Source organism: Anomaloglossus baeobatrachus, chromosome 11 (genome assembly GCF_048569485.1).
Source record: "Anomaloglossus baeobatrachus isolate aAnoBae1 chromosome 11, aAnoBae1.hap1, whole genome shotgun sequence".
In the NCBI taxonomy this organism is placed as follows: Eukaryota; Metazoa; Chordata; class Amphibia; order Anura; family Aromobatidae; genus Anomaloglossus; species Anomaloglossus baeobatrachus.
Window position 1 is genome coordinate 40,208,813 of NC_134363.1, and position 16,095 is coordinate 40,224,907.

The 16,095-nt window shown below is 43.3% G+C and overlaps 1 protein-coding gene across 1 annotated transcript in view; it reads right to left on the minus strand.

Moving 5' to 3' along the window:
* Nucleotides 1-2,689: 2,689 nt before the first annotated feature.
* Nucleotides 2,690-16,095, minus strand: part of SHANK1 (SH3 and multiple ankyrin repeat domains 1) — a 62,228-nt gene continuing 48,822 nt past the window's right edge. The window contains exons 9-11 of the mRNA XM_075327237.1: nt 15,974-16,082; nt 13,264-15,829; nt 2,690-5,634 (exon numbers count right to left, since the gene is read on the minus strand). Of these exons, the coding sequence (XP_075183352.1) occupies nt 5,064-5,634; nt 13,264-15,829; nt 15,974-16,082 (3,246 nt within the window). The 3' untranslated portion in view covers nt 2,690-5,063. The remainder of the gene's footprint in view (nt 5,635-13,263; nt 15,830-15,973; nt 16,083-16,095) is intronic.

A 16,095-nucleotide genomic window follows, 5' to 3' on the forward strand; every position in this document is an offset into this window, starting at 1 on the left:
TACAACCAGACAATAGGTCTGACCACACATACTCATCCAAAGTCTTTAATAAATAGAAAGTATGAGACAAAGTAAAACTAAAACACTTGTGTCTCCGAGGGTAAAGGAACCAGGATCTCAGTCACAGTGGTCTTTCGGCTTTGGCTAAAGAGGAGAAGAGAGTGCATTGACTACTACATGTCCAGAAGTGACCATCAAAGGTTATGATAAAAAGTCAAGTCAGACCATCTCCACTGTTTCATCTGGCAGATGAATATTCATTGAAACTTTCCAAAATTTCGAAACTAGTTGTAATCAAACCTACTAATAATTTGTAATTTCATTTGTTAATTGGAATCACTTTATATGAAAAAAAATCACTATATTTGTAATCTGATTCCTACCAGAACGTCCATCTAATGTGTCCAGTACTCAATAAATCAGTCCCACCATATCAATCTTTTTGCCGAAACAAGTATAAAACTGTAGAGATGAGCGAATCAAATTTTAGAAAATTCTCTGAACTTGGTGAATTTGAACCATTTGCATTTCAATTCACTGAAATTGCCCAAAAAGAATGGCTAATGCCATTTTAGACAAGGCAGAAGATCTCATCAGGCAGAGGAGGCTCACGAAACACTCTTTGCTCTTCCTTAATGTCTTGCAGCTATCACAACTCATAGTTAAATAAAAGGAGGGACCATTAGAGCCTGTATAAAAGCAGAGGCAGGGAATGCAGCAGCTATTTTTGGGATGGATCTGGATAGCGAGAGAGTTAGTGCTCACAGATCAATAAGGATAGGAGGAGAACGCCCTAAAACATACACCAGGGAATAACCATTTATGTTGAGGTCACCTGGACATCACTAAGGCTACGTTTGCGTCTTAGAGCTTGAAAGTGTTGAGTACAGTCCTAGAAGAACTCAGGAATTTACACAATTGTTTTTAAGGCAATTGGAAGCTTTTCAGTAATTACAATTCGCAGTGAATCCAATTTTGGGAAAAAAAATTAAATGAAACCGGCAAATTTACATTTTAGAAGATTTGCTCATCTCTATGAAACACATTCCACTTACAAAAATATGTTATGTTTTGTGTCATCTAAAAAAAATTAAAATTTATTGGGAAAAAATATTTAATGGTCAAAAAGCTGAATTTAGACCACCCAAAAAATTCTATGAGCTTGGTTTCCCTTAAAATGAAGGTCCAGGCAGTCCAACCATTCTTCAAATACTAAAATGTGGTCCCATTTCAGTTTTCGAAGTGTAGATTCACTTCTTCTGAGATTTGCCATATGTTATTTCAAATGCTCCCTTACAGGCTGCCTGGTTTATACATCCCATTTCTAAATAAACCCCCAAAAATACTGGGGTTTCCCATTGTATTTATTCCATAGGGATCTTAAGAATGAACAGAATCATAAAATATATGGATCTCTCTGGGCAGCTTTAAAATTTAAAGTCCTCATTGTAAAATGGTTATGGGTCCCCAATGTGGGTCCACCTAGTCCGGATCCCATCTGTTCAATAGAGCAGAGAGTTGTTGCAAATTTTTTTTTTCCGGAGAGCTAGGTTTTGGGTGAACCATTGATTTTAGTAAGCACCTTGTAATGTCTCACTTCACCCAGTAAAAATAGTTGATTATGGTGGTGGGAAACTATTGTGTTATTGTAAGTGTACATGTGAAATATATAAGGGTCTAAAGGGAAAGCTATTTTCCTTGTGGAGACTAAAGGGTGCTTTACACGCTGCGACATCGCTAGCGATTGCTAGCGCTGTCGAGCGAGACAGCACCCGCCCCCGTCGTTGGTGCGACATTTGGTGCTCGCTGCCGTAGCGAACATTATCGCTATGGCAGCGTCACACGAACATACCTTGTCAGTGACGTCGTTGTGACCGCCAAACAATCCCTCACTCAAGGGGGAGGTGCATTCGGCATTACAGCGGCGTCACTAAGTGGCCGGCCAATAGAAGCGGAGGGGCGGAGATGAGCGGGACGTAACATCCCGCCCACCTTCTTCCTTCCGCATTGCCGATGGACGCAGGTAAGGAGATGTTCGTCATTCCTGCGGTGTCACACACAGCGATGTGTGATGCCGCAGGAACGACGAACAACATCGTACCTGTGGCAGTAGCGATATTAAGGAAAGGAGTGACGTGTCAACAATCACCGTTTTTGAACGATTTTGCGATCGTTGATCGTCGCTCCTTGGTGTCACACGCTGCGATGTCGCTACCGGCGCCGGATGTGCGTCACTAACGACGTGACCCCGACAATAATATCGGTAGCGATGTCGCAGCGTGTAAGGCACCCTTAACACACCATTCCAGCATGTCAGTGGTGAGAAGACTTTAAGCCGCAATGCTCCTCTAGGAAATATGCAAACTGTCTCTTCAGTGAGGAAGTAGACTACCTCTAGTGCTACCTTTTGGAGGTAGCAATCCTAAAAGTCAAAAGTCACCCTTTAATGAGCCTTTTCATATGACTTAGGATTTATGACAGAACAGAACCTCAATTTGTAGACACGGTGTTTCGGGATAGTTGTCCCTCATCATACAGCCAGATCAGATCTCATATTTTACACTGATGAGGGACAACCATCCCGAAACCCTATGTTTGCAAACTGAGGATCTTAACTGGTATAAATCCTAAGTCACATGACAGGGCTCGTTAAAGGGTCACTTTTGACTTTTAGGATTGTTACCTCCAAAAGATGGCCCTAGAGTTTGGCACTAGAGGTTGGTACATTCTTGAAAACCTCTACACATTCTATTTAGTTTGTAGTCTTTGGCTACAGAAAAGTAAAATGACATACAGCAAATCTCAAAAAAGATGAATTTTAACTCAGTGCTTTACAAACTGTGGTCAACCTTTCAACTGTGGTATCGGTAGTGAGCTCATCAAGCCATGAGACTCTACCTCTATCCATTCTACAAAGTGGTAGCATCACACATCAGTTCTTAGTGTCCATCTCGTAATAGCTTCTAGTGAAATGATCAGTGCCAAGCTTCGAGAACTTGATATTGTTGGCACATGCTTGGGACACTTTGGCTAATCGGGATGAAATTGTGGTGAAGTCAAGTGAGAAAAACAACCAGTCCATTTCCTAATGCCCGTCTATTGTAAAAGCAGCTACTCAAGAACTCTTTTCTAGATTTAGTAAGTAATTGTGTTTTCTAAAAAAAAATAAAGATCTTTGTATTGTACTATTATGCTGCTATTCCTCTTAGACATTAACGATTAATTTGATAATTGATTGTTACCATTTTCTTTGTCAAAGAGGCAAGTCCCTACACCATCACTCGCCATTAGACATCATCAAACTGGAGGGGTACACTCCACCCTCTGGTAAAACCCAATTATGAATTTATTTCTCTATGACTAGGAGGAATAGCAGAGAAACAAGAGAAAATGCTAGGTTCTATCGAACAACTGGTTCACATTAGTGATTCTCATAAAGAGAATGGAACAAATTCGATGATAATGGGGAGTGAAGATAAACCAATACTCCTGATTTCTGATGTACTGTTTCCAGTTCTATACAATTTAAAGGTTTATGCATCACTTTGATACTGATGATCTATCCATATCCATTGAATAAGACCTAAGCCGCACCTTTCTGATTCCTACAATGTTTACATTCAGCCACCGTAACTGGTAACAGGTCATCGGTGGGAATTTCGGGTGTTGAATCTCCACCAACCAGACAATGATCTATGCCACCTCAATAATAGTGCGAGAAGTATTTTTTACATTCTCAAACCCATTATTCATACAGAAAATAAAGGTCTCATAAACATTAGATAGCTGCCAGCTGCATGCTCATTTAGCCTACAGCTATCTCTGTTGACGCCCACCTAGACATGCACGCTCAGCCAAGATTTTTCTCGTGGTTGATTATTTAGCTGTAGAGGATCTGGTCTTTTTCTTGATATCATCTACTGGGGAGAATCTGGAGGACTTGAAACACATAAGATGCTCAGCCGATCTGGTCATCGTCGGCAGGCCGGTAAACATTAGACAGCTGTCTGCCGAATGTCTGTTCGACCATCAGCTATATTTCTTGAACCCCCCTTCCAGAAACAAAGACTCTTCAGCTGGCTATTGATCTACCAGGAGAACAAAAAGGTTCAACATACATGCTCTTACTTTCCCTAAACATCATCTGTTGGAAGGCTCCACCACACTAACTTTTCAGCCAGGGTTTGGCCAACTTTTCTATATTGTATATAGGTGTTGAAAGAGTTACGATGGTGACTAGACTGATTACTTAGATGACCGTTTACAACCATTGGCCAACTTTTCTATACTGTATATAGGTGTTAAAAGAGGTACGAGGGCCCCTATCTTCTGATTGGTTAAATGACCGTTTACAACCATTGGCCAACTTTTCTATATAGTGTATAGGTGTCAAAAGAGTTATGACGGTGCCTACCTTTTGATTGGTTAGATGACCGTTTACAACCATTGGCCAACTTTTCTATATTGTGTATAGGTGTCAAAAGAGTTATGAAGACGCCTATCTTCTGATTGGTTAGATAACCGTTTACAGCCATTGTCTGACACTCCCCATGCTATATATCCACAGATTTCGGAAAGACTATCACTTGATGTCTTATTCCTCTCTCTTACACATCAGTTTTATAACTATTACCAAGCAACACATATGACTTTCTGCCTACTTGACTCCATTCTAGGTTGACAGTAGAGATGCAATAAACAGAAAAAATTGGGCACAGTGAAAATAGGATACTATAGTGCTAGAGTGATTTTCTTATTCATTGATGCCTCAAGGCTCCCAAATGGCTCAAGTTGAAGCCTTCATTGCCCCCTTATAGTTATATAAGCAGCTGGTGAATCAATCATTTCAGAGATATTCTGTGCATCAAATATGTGTGTATCTATATATACACATATATACACACATATATGTATATATTAGAAGATTGTTCTTGTTTTGCTTTTCGATTTGACTCAAAGAACAGTACATTCATACTCATTTCCTGGAACCTTGTACCAAACCTTTTTTAGGCTTGAGGGGTTGGATGCAAAGATGAAGTAACTAGGTATCAAATGATTTGAAATCACCTCTCCAAGAAAAACTTCAGAGCTCGGTCAATGTTCATCCGATGGCCGACTCTTGTAACACCCAGGTCAATGTAATCCTCCTTGGTCAGTGATGGTAAGTGGCTGCCATCAATTTCATTGTCTAAGAAATGTTCTCGGTGCTCACCAAGATTTAAGTAGTCCAACCAATCAGCCACATCATATTTTGTCCAAAAGTGAATGGGCTTAGAGGCAAATGGTTTCTCAGTGGGTGGTAGAATGAAATGAGTTGGAGATAAAGACCGACTGCCCGTTTGGAAGCCAGGGAAAGCATCTCCTCCAGCTGTGGGGGAGCCTCTCAGGTCAAAGACCCCTGTGTAAACAGGGGCAGAAGGCAAGATGGGTAGAGAAGAAGGACGTGGAGTTGGACTTATTTTGTGCTCCGTGGGCAAGGCTGACGGGCTTGGTGCTCTTCTCAAGGTAGGACGAATGTCAAAATCCACACTTTTGGGATGTTTTGGAGTAGGCTGTGGAGACTTGGGCCAGTTATGAAATAAACTGCTCACGGGTTTAGAAGAAATCAGTGAAGCAGCAGAGTCATCAACTATCCTAATAAAGAACAACAAAACAGAAAACAAAAGTTAACAAAATGTAAAAAGAAAACGGTGCAAATAGTTAGCAAGTCATCTACCAGTCACTTTCTAAGAGTTATTCCAACCATGTCAACTATCCACAAATGGAAGTGGTGGCCTTCATTCATTGTTTATAACTCCATTAAGAACAATTGCTTTTGGTCAAAAAAAGTTTGATGGACCAGGATGAATTAAGGCCTTCTCCAGAAGTGCCAATATCTGACCACTTTGTCCATCAGTTAAACTAAAAACACCAACTCAGTGGTATAGCTTGAAGCTTGTTGGTCCAAATGCAAAAATCTTTAACAGACCACCCAATATAATGGGTCTTTAAAGGGAACCTGTCACCAGATTTGGTGACTATAAATTGTGGCCACCACGAGTGGGCTCTTATATACAGTATTCTAACATGCTGTATATAAGAGCCCAGACCGCCATGTAGAATGTAAACATGACGTTATAATACTCACCTAAATGGTCGGTTCGGTGCAGACTGGTCAAATGCGTGTCTCCGTTCTCCTCCTCTTTAGGCCATCTTAGTCCTCCTTCTTCTGAAGCCTGTGTGCATGACGCGTCCTACATCATTCACACTCACCGACATTGAGGTCCTGCGCAGGGCAGATCAAAGTATTGTAGTGCGCCTGCGCAGGACCTCAATGCTGGCTCATGTGGATGACGTAGGACGTCTCATGCACGTTGGCTTCAGAAGGAGGACAAAGATGGGCGAAAGAGGAGGCATTGGTACCGGAGAACGGAACCACCCATTCAACCAGTTTGCACCATACCGAGTGTTTAAGTAAGTATTATAAAGTAATTTTTACGTTCTGCAAAGTGGCCTGATCTCTTATATACAGCATGTTAGAATGCTGAATATAAGAGCGCACTGGTGGTGGCCGCAGATTATAGTCACCAAATCTGGTGACAGGTTCCCTTTAATAGTATCTCCTTTCTTGTGGGCAAATATAACCTTGTGCCCCCTCCCTCACATAGACTCTATCGCCTGGATGCAATTGCAACCCTCACAACCACAATAATTACACCCCCTGGACCCATCTATATGGGACTATTTTCACTTTTGCTCCTCATTAATATAGAGCATTGTTTTAGTTGGCTGTACTAGATGACAACACTAAAATTTCACTAAAAGTATTCATTCTTCATCCAAAATCTCTGAAACATTACTGTCCACAGTACAGTCCTGAGTCACATTTCAAGGCTCTTTAAAGGGAACCTGTCACCAGATTTGGCGACTATAAGCTGCGGCCACCACCAGTGGGCTCTTATATACAGTATTCTAACATGCTGTATATAAGAGCCCGGGCCGCTGTGTAGAACGTAAAAAAAAACACTTTTATAATACTCACCTAGGGGGTGGTCCGGTGCGTTGGGTGTCTCTGGTCTCTGCTCTGGTGCCTCCTCTCTGCTGTAATTGCTGTCCTCCTTGTTCTGGGGCCCATGTGAATGATGTGTCTTACGTCATCCACACAGACCAGTACTGAGGTTCTGTGCAGGCGCACTTTGATCTTCCCGCTCAGGGCAGATCAAAGTATTGTAGTGCGCATGTGGTCTTTAACCTATCCTTGCACCTGCGCATTACAGTACTTTGATCTGCCCAAGTGCACCTGCACAGGACCGCTTTGTCGGCCTGTGTGGATGACGTAGACATGTCATTCATACTGGGTTGAGTAGAAGGAGTATGGCATTGGCTGCAGAGAGGAGGCACCGGACCGGAGAGCGGTGGACCAGACCATCGGACCAGACCATCCCCTAAGGAAGTATTATAACAGTGTTTTTATGTTATACAGCGCAGCCTGGGCTCTTATATACAGTATTTTGGAATGCTGCATATAAGAACTCACTGGTGGTGGCCGCTGTATATAGTCATCAAATCTGTTGACAGGTTCCCTTTAAGGCATAGTTTGGACATTTGCTTACAGGGTAGCTACCAAACTTTTCCCAGAGAGCATCATCTTAAAGTAAACTTAATAGGCAGTGGTGTATTTTGAAGCTCATGGGCCACAATGCAAAACTTCCAACAGGGCCCCAAATTATCACATTTCATTTGGGCAAAAATGTCCTTTTGGGCCTCTGTAGGCCTCAAGGCCCAGGTGTGACTGCAACTCCTGCCCCTATTGTAGTTATGCCAATGTTGATAGGCCCAATCTATGGGGAACGTTGATGAATAGATTAATTTGAAGGACTCCAGTACAGCATTCCGGTCAGTAGTATCTGGCAGCTTGACGGAAGGCCGGTGAATCTCTTACATTCTGGAACCCTTGGTTGGGCTTTTGATTACTCGGGTCTGATATGACGCCATCTATGCATCACAGATAACATTGCGCCAGTAGTGACAAATCAAATGAGGTGTCGGGGAGTCCAAAAATGAAAAAATTTGTGGGCCAAGTACCACTGACCAGGACGCTAGACCGGAGTCTCGCGAATTAATCCGCTCATCTCTAGTAGCCATGTATGTTTTATTCCCAAACACAACAGTGTTTCAGAGAAAACATACTTTGAAAAACCGTACGTTTTGAGGGAGTCTGAGGGACATCCAAGGCTTCTTCTTTCCCCACTCCCCTCGGTTGCCCCATCTGTCCCTCTACACACACGTAAGTATAGACTTGTCAGTCTGGAGGAGACGGGTGAGGAGAAGTCGGTGACCTTCCTCAGACACGTCATCTGAAACGTATGGCTTTTCAAAATTTTCTCTGAAACGTCACAGCAGTAACGCAGCTACTGTCTGATTCATGCTGCCCAATTTTTGAGGAGCATGACTCTCCCGTCAGCTTCCCTTTGAAGAAGCAATAGCAAGCATCACTAGAGAGAGAATCAAGACATTTAATGAGGCTTTCAAAGAGTACAGCCAACCGAAACCCGCTCTGTACTAATGAGGAGCAACAACTCCGAAACATTCCGACAGTGACTTTAAGAGTAGTCGCCTATATTTAGCAAATGAGAGAAAATAAGTATTCATAAGATACTAGTGACTAATCTGCTAAGGTCCCGCGCCCAATGACGGATCATCGCGGCCTCTCCCGTAACGTCAGATTGCAGAACTTTTTGACAAAAGCCCAGGTGATTCTATCATTAGAACAGATACCAGGTTCTATTATTGTGACTCATCTGAGTGATCTCGGGCTGAAATCTGGAGCTGGAAACTAAGCCATGGAATAAAAAATAAGCTATGCTACCTGAAAAAGAGTTAAAAATGAAGCTGACTGCCTTGGTAATATTTTCAATATTCAACCCCAAAAAAATCAGCATTAGTTTTTCCATTGAATTGAAGTTTTTAATAGAAAGTATGGAAACTCCTCAGTTCAACATCCCTTTTTCACGTGTTTTTCATGCATAAAACACAGATTGTCCACAAAAATAGAAAAAAAAAAATGGGACGACCATTTTTGACTCAATTTGCAGATCAGTTTTCAACAGTCCGTGGTGAAGGTACGCATGTATGTGCGTGTCCGTGTGTGTGTTATGTGCGCGATCCCTGTGCTATCCGTGTGACATCCGGCTAGCACGCAAACAGCATTAGCTAACATACTTGCCTGTCTACGATGCTGATGTTACTTCCGGTGAATATTTATGAACATAATGAGCAGGCCCGGAAGCAACAGCAGCATGGGAGACAGGTAAGTATACCAGCTCATGCTATCCGTGTGACATCTGGCTAGCATGTGGACAGCATTAGCTGGTATACTTGCCTGTCTCCCGTGCTGCTGTTGCTTCCGGTGAATATTCATGAGCATAATGAGCAGGCCAAAAAGCAACAGCAGCGCGGGAGACAGGTAAGTATACCAGCTAATGTTGTCCCTGTGACATCCAGCTAGCATGTGGACAGCATTAGCTGGTATACTTGCCTGTCTCCCGTGCTGCTGTTACTTCCAGTGAATATTCATGAGCATAATGAGCAAGCCCAAAAGCAACAGCAGCGCGGGAGACAGGTAAGTATACCAGCTAATGCTGTCCGTGTGACATCCGGCTAGTATGCGACAGCAGTAGCTGGTATACTTGCCTGGCTCCCGTGCTGCTGTTACTTCCGGTGAATATTCAGGAGCATAATGAGCAGGCCCAAAAGCAACAGCAGCGCGGTAGACAGGCAAGTATACCAGCTCATGCTATTCGTGTGACATCTGGCTGGCATGCGGACAGCATTAGCTGGTATACTTGCCTGTCTCCCATGCTGCTGTTACTTCCGGTGAATATTCATGAGCATAATGAGCAGGCCCAAAAGCAGTAGCGCGGGAGACAGGTAAGTATACCAGCTAATGCTGTCCGTGTGACATCCGGCTAGCATGCGGACAGCATTAGCTGGTATACTTGCCTGGCTCCCGTGCTGCTGTACTTCCAGTGAATATTCAGGAGCATAATGAGCAGGCCCAAAAGCAACAGCAGCGCAGGAGACAGGTAAGTATATCAGCTCATGCTGATCGTGTGCTATCCAGATGTCACATGGATAGCACTGGGACAGCACACGTAAAACACACACACGGAAAAACGCACAAACATACGTACCTTCACCATGGACTGTGCAAAGTATTAGTATTTTGCACGGCTGTGTGAAGGAGGCCTAATAAGTAGGAGGAGGTTTGATTTTGGGGGGTTTTAATTGGCATGAGAGAAAAAATTATGCCTCACCGATGGTACAAATAGACATGGATCAAAAATGGATGAAAATAGGATCCACCACACTGATGAAAAAAGGCACATTTTTTATATCTTATGCAAAAAAGTGGACAGAAAGGGCCTGAAAGTCCATTGCATGTAATTCCACTAATTTGGAGACGTCCAGTCGCTCTCTGTAGGAATAAATCATTGGGAATAGTTTTTTATATAAAGTCTTACTGCCATTCATCATGCACAAGAACTAAGACATCCCTTACTATTTAAGGAGCTCTTATTGAGTCTTAAGGTTGCAGAAATTTTATCCTTGAGTTCCTTGAGAGACGGAACAGAATCTGTGAGCCTTTTTTCCATGATGTTCCGGTCATTCATTTTCGCATAAAATTATGAAAAATGTTGCATAAAAACATGAGTAAACTCATGGACACCTTATCGAAAATGAAAAATATGCCCAAACCAGGGGCAAAAAGAAAAAGTGCAATGGAGGAAGACCCCATTTGAGGGATGGCAGCTCTTCTTTTTAGGTGGTCAACAAAGAAATACAACTGGAAAATCAATTTGTAAAAAAAAAAAAGTACAATTGTTTAGTAAATGGTTTACACTGGGTAAAGGTGTAACTGAAAAAGACTTGGGCGTATGGATCGATGAAAAACTAAACTTTAGTGATCAGTGCCAGGCAGCTGTTGCCAAGGCTAATGATATTTTGGGATGCATTAAAGCACCAACCACCAGGATTTTCCTATATACTATATACTGTGCTATACTGGCACTATCATGCTGATCCTATACATACCTTTAGTTGTCAGTTAGGATGTATAGGTTTTGAAACACAAGCAAGTAAAGTGTGTAAAATCAGCAGCTTTTTGAGTGACAGCAGCTTCACCAGCTGATAGCTGGGATGGGTATTCATAGTTATTTCCTCCCCCTGTTATTTATGCTAATTCTATTATACAATTGTTTTACTTTGTGACTAAAAGGACCTGTGCTGATGTCATACCCATGTGACCGGAAGGGGCAGGGCATCACCCAACATAGCTGATACCAGGAAGCAACATTTTTCTGTTGATGCGGTCACTGATTTTACAAACTTTACTTGCTTGTGTTTCAAAACCTATACATCCTAGCTGACAACTAAAGGCATGTATATAATCAACATGATAGTGCCAGTATAGCACTGGCTTTAGGTTATATAGGAAAATCCTGGTGGTTGGTGCGCTTTAAAGGAAGCATAGATGCTCATGAGAAGAACATAGTCAATAGTACGACCACACTTAGAATACTGTGTCAAATTTTGGGCCGCAGTATATAAGAAGGACAGAGCTGAACCAGAGCGGGTGTGGAGCAGAGCAGTCAAGGTTGTTTAGGGAATGGGCAGTTATCAAACATGGGGTCATTCGATCCAAGACTAAAATCCAAAACTAAAGTCTAAAGACTAAAGGCCGCTAAACTAAAATCCAAGACTAAAGGCCAGTTTACACGCTACGACAACGCTAAAGCGATCTCGTTGGGGTCACGGATTTTGTGACGCACATCCGGTCGCAAAAACTTGCAAAATCGCTCATCGGTGACATGGGGGTCCATTCTCGATTATCGTTGCTGCTGCAGTAACGATGTTGTTCGTCGTTTCTGCAGCACCACACATCGCTCCGTGTGACACCGCAGGAACGAGGAACCTCTCCTCACCTGCGTCCCGCCTGCAATGAGGAAGGAAGAAGGTGGGCGCGATGTTCGTCCCGCTCATCTCCGCCCCTCTGCTTCTATTGGGCGGCCGCTTAGTGACGTCGCTGTGACGCCGCACGGACTGCCCCCTTAGAAAGGAGGTGGTTCGCCGGTCACAGCGACGTCGCTAGGCAAGTAAGTAGTGTGATGGGTCTGGGCGATGTTGTGCACCACGGGCAGCGATTTGCCCGTGTCGTACAACCGATGGGGGCGGGTACCCACGCTAGCGATAGCGGTACCGATATCGCAGCGTGTAAAGTGGCCTTTATGGGCGATCTTATTTCAATGAATGGACAGTAGATGTTCTTTTTACACCTAGGTCTGTGACAATGACAAGGGTGAATCCCCTAATGGTTGATTCACTAAAAATGTTCACAGAGGACCTAGACACCTCTCTCGACAAATATATGGTATTAAAGGTTATGGTAGAAGATTCTGTGTTGGGATGTTGATCCATAAAACTAGTCTGACTGCTCAATGTTAGAGGAAAAATTCCAAAAGACTCTACACATAGCAATTAGCATCTGTCTCAAGGGGTTTTTGCCTTCCTTTGGATCAACGTGGTGGGTTATAGGTGGAGCTCAATGGACTTGTGTCTTCTTTTAACCTGAAAACTATGAAACTATAAATTTTGTCTGACGACTGGACTAGTTGGCCTGTTAATGGGATAAACCAACAGACCTAAGTTTAGAATTTGAGGATCAGGGATCTAGTATAAAGTGCTAGTGATCCTTTTTTTGGCCATATCAAGTGTTCCTTGAGGGAGCGTCAACCCATGTCATTATGGATTTACTACGAAAAAGTTTAGCAGGATATCGGTGGAAATTTTGGTGTGGACTTTATTGCTAATTTTCTTGCCCCATTGGTCTTTGTATGTCCATCCTTCAGTGATGTTCTCATCACATTTAAGAGCTGCAACCTGTGACTGACTGCAGTGGTCACATGTGATATCATTTTTGTAGGGCGGTTGTTGAACGTTTGGCGATGGACGTTGAAGCATTGCCATGAGAGTGCCACTGTATGGGTTTTTCATACACGAATCTGAACTTGTAGATAGTGCTATGAATTTGTGGTTGATCGGAAGCAAATTTGGCAACAATTGGGCAACATCTGAAACCAATCTGTGGCAAAATCAGTTACATAAATTGATATGCTACAGATATATCAATCAATTTTGCTGCAAATGTACTCCATTGCGAAAATCTACAACATTTTTGATGCATGCAAACCTTATACTTGCCCAAAACATACCACCGAAACCTACCTGTGTCTCTGCAGTGAAGTTGGCCTTTCGGGTGGAAATGATACCGCAGATTCTGTTGGTCTGGACCATGAAACTCCACTCATATGCTGAAGCTTTGAACTTAACTCAGTCATCATATTTGACTTAACTGTAGATCCTGGAGAGATTTTTTCCTGGGTGTAGTCCTCCCATGGGAGAGTGGGAGATTTTCTCTGTGAATCCTTGGCTGGCTCGGAAAGAGCGCAGAGTGAGGGTCCTTTAGATGGAGTCAGTGTGAAGACATTATCTGAGCAGGGAGAAACAGAAATGGCGGTACTGGTGGCAGTAATGGGATCTCTAAGCAGTCCAGGCGTTCTACTTGGGAATGTCCTTGACCGAATCTTGTTTTGAACCACAGGCTTATCGGCACCAAACGCTTGGCCATCTAGATAAGTTATGTAAGTGTCCAATAGTTCTGTTCCTTCTGTTGAAAGTCCAGACATACTTGATAATGTTGAAACACTACTAATAGTCTCTAGATGGTGATCACTGCTGCTCCGACTGTCAATCTCTTCAATGCCAGAATCAGTCACGGTCTCTATAGTGTCTGACGCTGGTATCTGAATTGATGACACAACAGAGGAAAAATTGACATGAGGTTCTTTAAGTTCTGATGTCCCCTGGGTTAAGTTGGCTACTTCACTGTCATAAGAAGTGAGACTAGAGGCTGTAGAGTCTAGAGCAGGAGTGCTACCAGAGTCGGGAGGTGGTGGGGGCACAGGAGGTGGAAGGGTTGAAGACCCAGATGATGCCCCCGGAGGTGAATCAGGTTTATCAAAACTGTTTGAAAATTCTAAGGGTGGAGGGAGGGGTTCTGTAAATAAAAAATCATCATCGACATCAATTGAAGGTGCTGGGGGAGGCAAGACTAATAATGGGAGTCCATTCTCTTTGGAATTAGAGTCATGTATTTCTGAATTTGTGCTAGGTAATGGGGTGTGGTTCACGGTTGGGTTGGCCATTGGTCGTTCATTCTTTATTTCCTTACAGTAAGAGATCTTACGATGATCTTCTTCATCTTTGTGAGTGGAATTTTCCATGAAGCGGACGTGCAGTTCTAGTTTTTCTTGACCTTCTGCCCTCTTCTCCCAGGCTTTACCTTGTTCTACTCCTTGAAGCAGCAAAAGAGCAGGAGACCGGTGACCAGAGCTCTCATCTGATTTTCTATCACCGGTTGGGGATACCATACATGGCTTGAAATCTATCTCTTTTCTCTTTGTGGGTCCTGAATCCCAGAGTCGATGTGGAGAGCTGCTTCGGGACTCTATCGGAGACTTTTGTTCTGCAAAACGTGGAGATGATGGACGCGACTTCCTCTCTTCTATTTCATTTCTGCTGTGTTGCTGTGACTCTTTTAAAGCTCTTTCTCTTGCTGCTAAAGCAAGTCCTAATGGGGAACTAGGATCTAAGATTTTACCAGTCAAGGGATGTATCAGCGGACTACCTCCTCCAACTGGGTTAATGTTGGACATTGGACTGGAGCATGATTGGAGCTGGGGTAAAAAAGTGGAACACACAGTACTAAAAGCACTAGTGGTGCTAGGACCATAACTCTTGCCAGTTTTTGACTGGTAGGCGTAGCCACTAGTAACGTCTCTATTTACAGGCGTCGCAAAATTGGTGGGAACATTCAAATGCATGTACGGTTCACTAGAAAACATACCCTCGTCGATAGACTTGGAATGCTTCAATCTCGGGGCAGGTGTAGGCTCTGTGTCTTCATCCGTGGAAAGAAAAAGAGCAGATTTTCGGCGGGCTTCATTAAACCACTCACGGTCCCGCCGTGCTGCACCGACAATGGCTGCTCCGAACTGGCTTGTGAAATCAATATTATCCCGCAATTGCAGAGAGGGAATCGGGTCAGGCTGGGTTTCAGCCTCCATGCTACTACCTTGGCTGCTCCTTCCACTACTACTGGTCGAGGGGGCTTTAATAATGATTGTAGGTATAGGGATGGAACTTTTTTCATGTGACTTGGTAGCCTGTTGTTGCTGGTGATGAGACTGGTATTGCTGCTGCTGTTGCTGCTGTTGTTGCAAGTGCTGCTGCTGTTCATTTTCCACCTTCACTTGTTTCACTAGTTGGCCTTTTCGACGCATGGCTTTTGCTGGAACGTACATCGCAGTGCTGGCTGCTCTTGCAGGTAGATTAAAGTAACGCATCTCCTGTGTCTGAGACCTCCAACTTCTCATATTCGCTTGTGAAGCCATGCCTATCCGAATCTGTTCATCGGCCATTTGCTCGGAGTCTTTGTGGTAGAGCTGCTGTAGTTTCTCCCGCCTCTGAGACGCATCCATCATCTGCTGCTCAAAAAGACCCGATTCTTGGCGCATTGTAGGGGAGAACAATTTAGATTCTCCGCTTTGATTAAAGTTACCCCTTAAAACCGGGCTAACCCTAGCTGCAGAAGAGGGCGCGGTGTTATACGGAGGATCGGGTGGAGAAGTTGTCGGAGGCGGAGGTATGTCTTCTGAACTAGGAACAGATAAACTGCGGTTAAATTTCATGGGGGGAGCAGACAAAAATGGCTTTTCTTCATCCCCAGCACCTACAAAAAAATTCAAAAGAAATTACAGCCTTATTAAAATATGTTTTTAAGCAAATTTTGAATTACAAAGCGTACTTGAATGATAATTTCAGGAGCTGGCTTATCTTGATCAGTATGTGTTATCTCCGACAAGACCCTACTTACCAATAGACTTCTGCCGTAGCATCATTGCCTGGCCAGGTGAAGAGGACAAGTAAGGTGGACCTTCATATACAGACTGCGCGCTTGAGACCCTATGCTGTCCAAAACTTGGCTGCACAAACAAA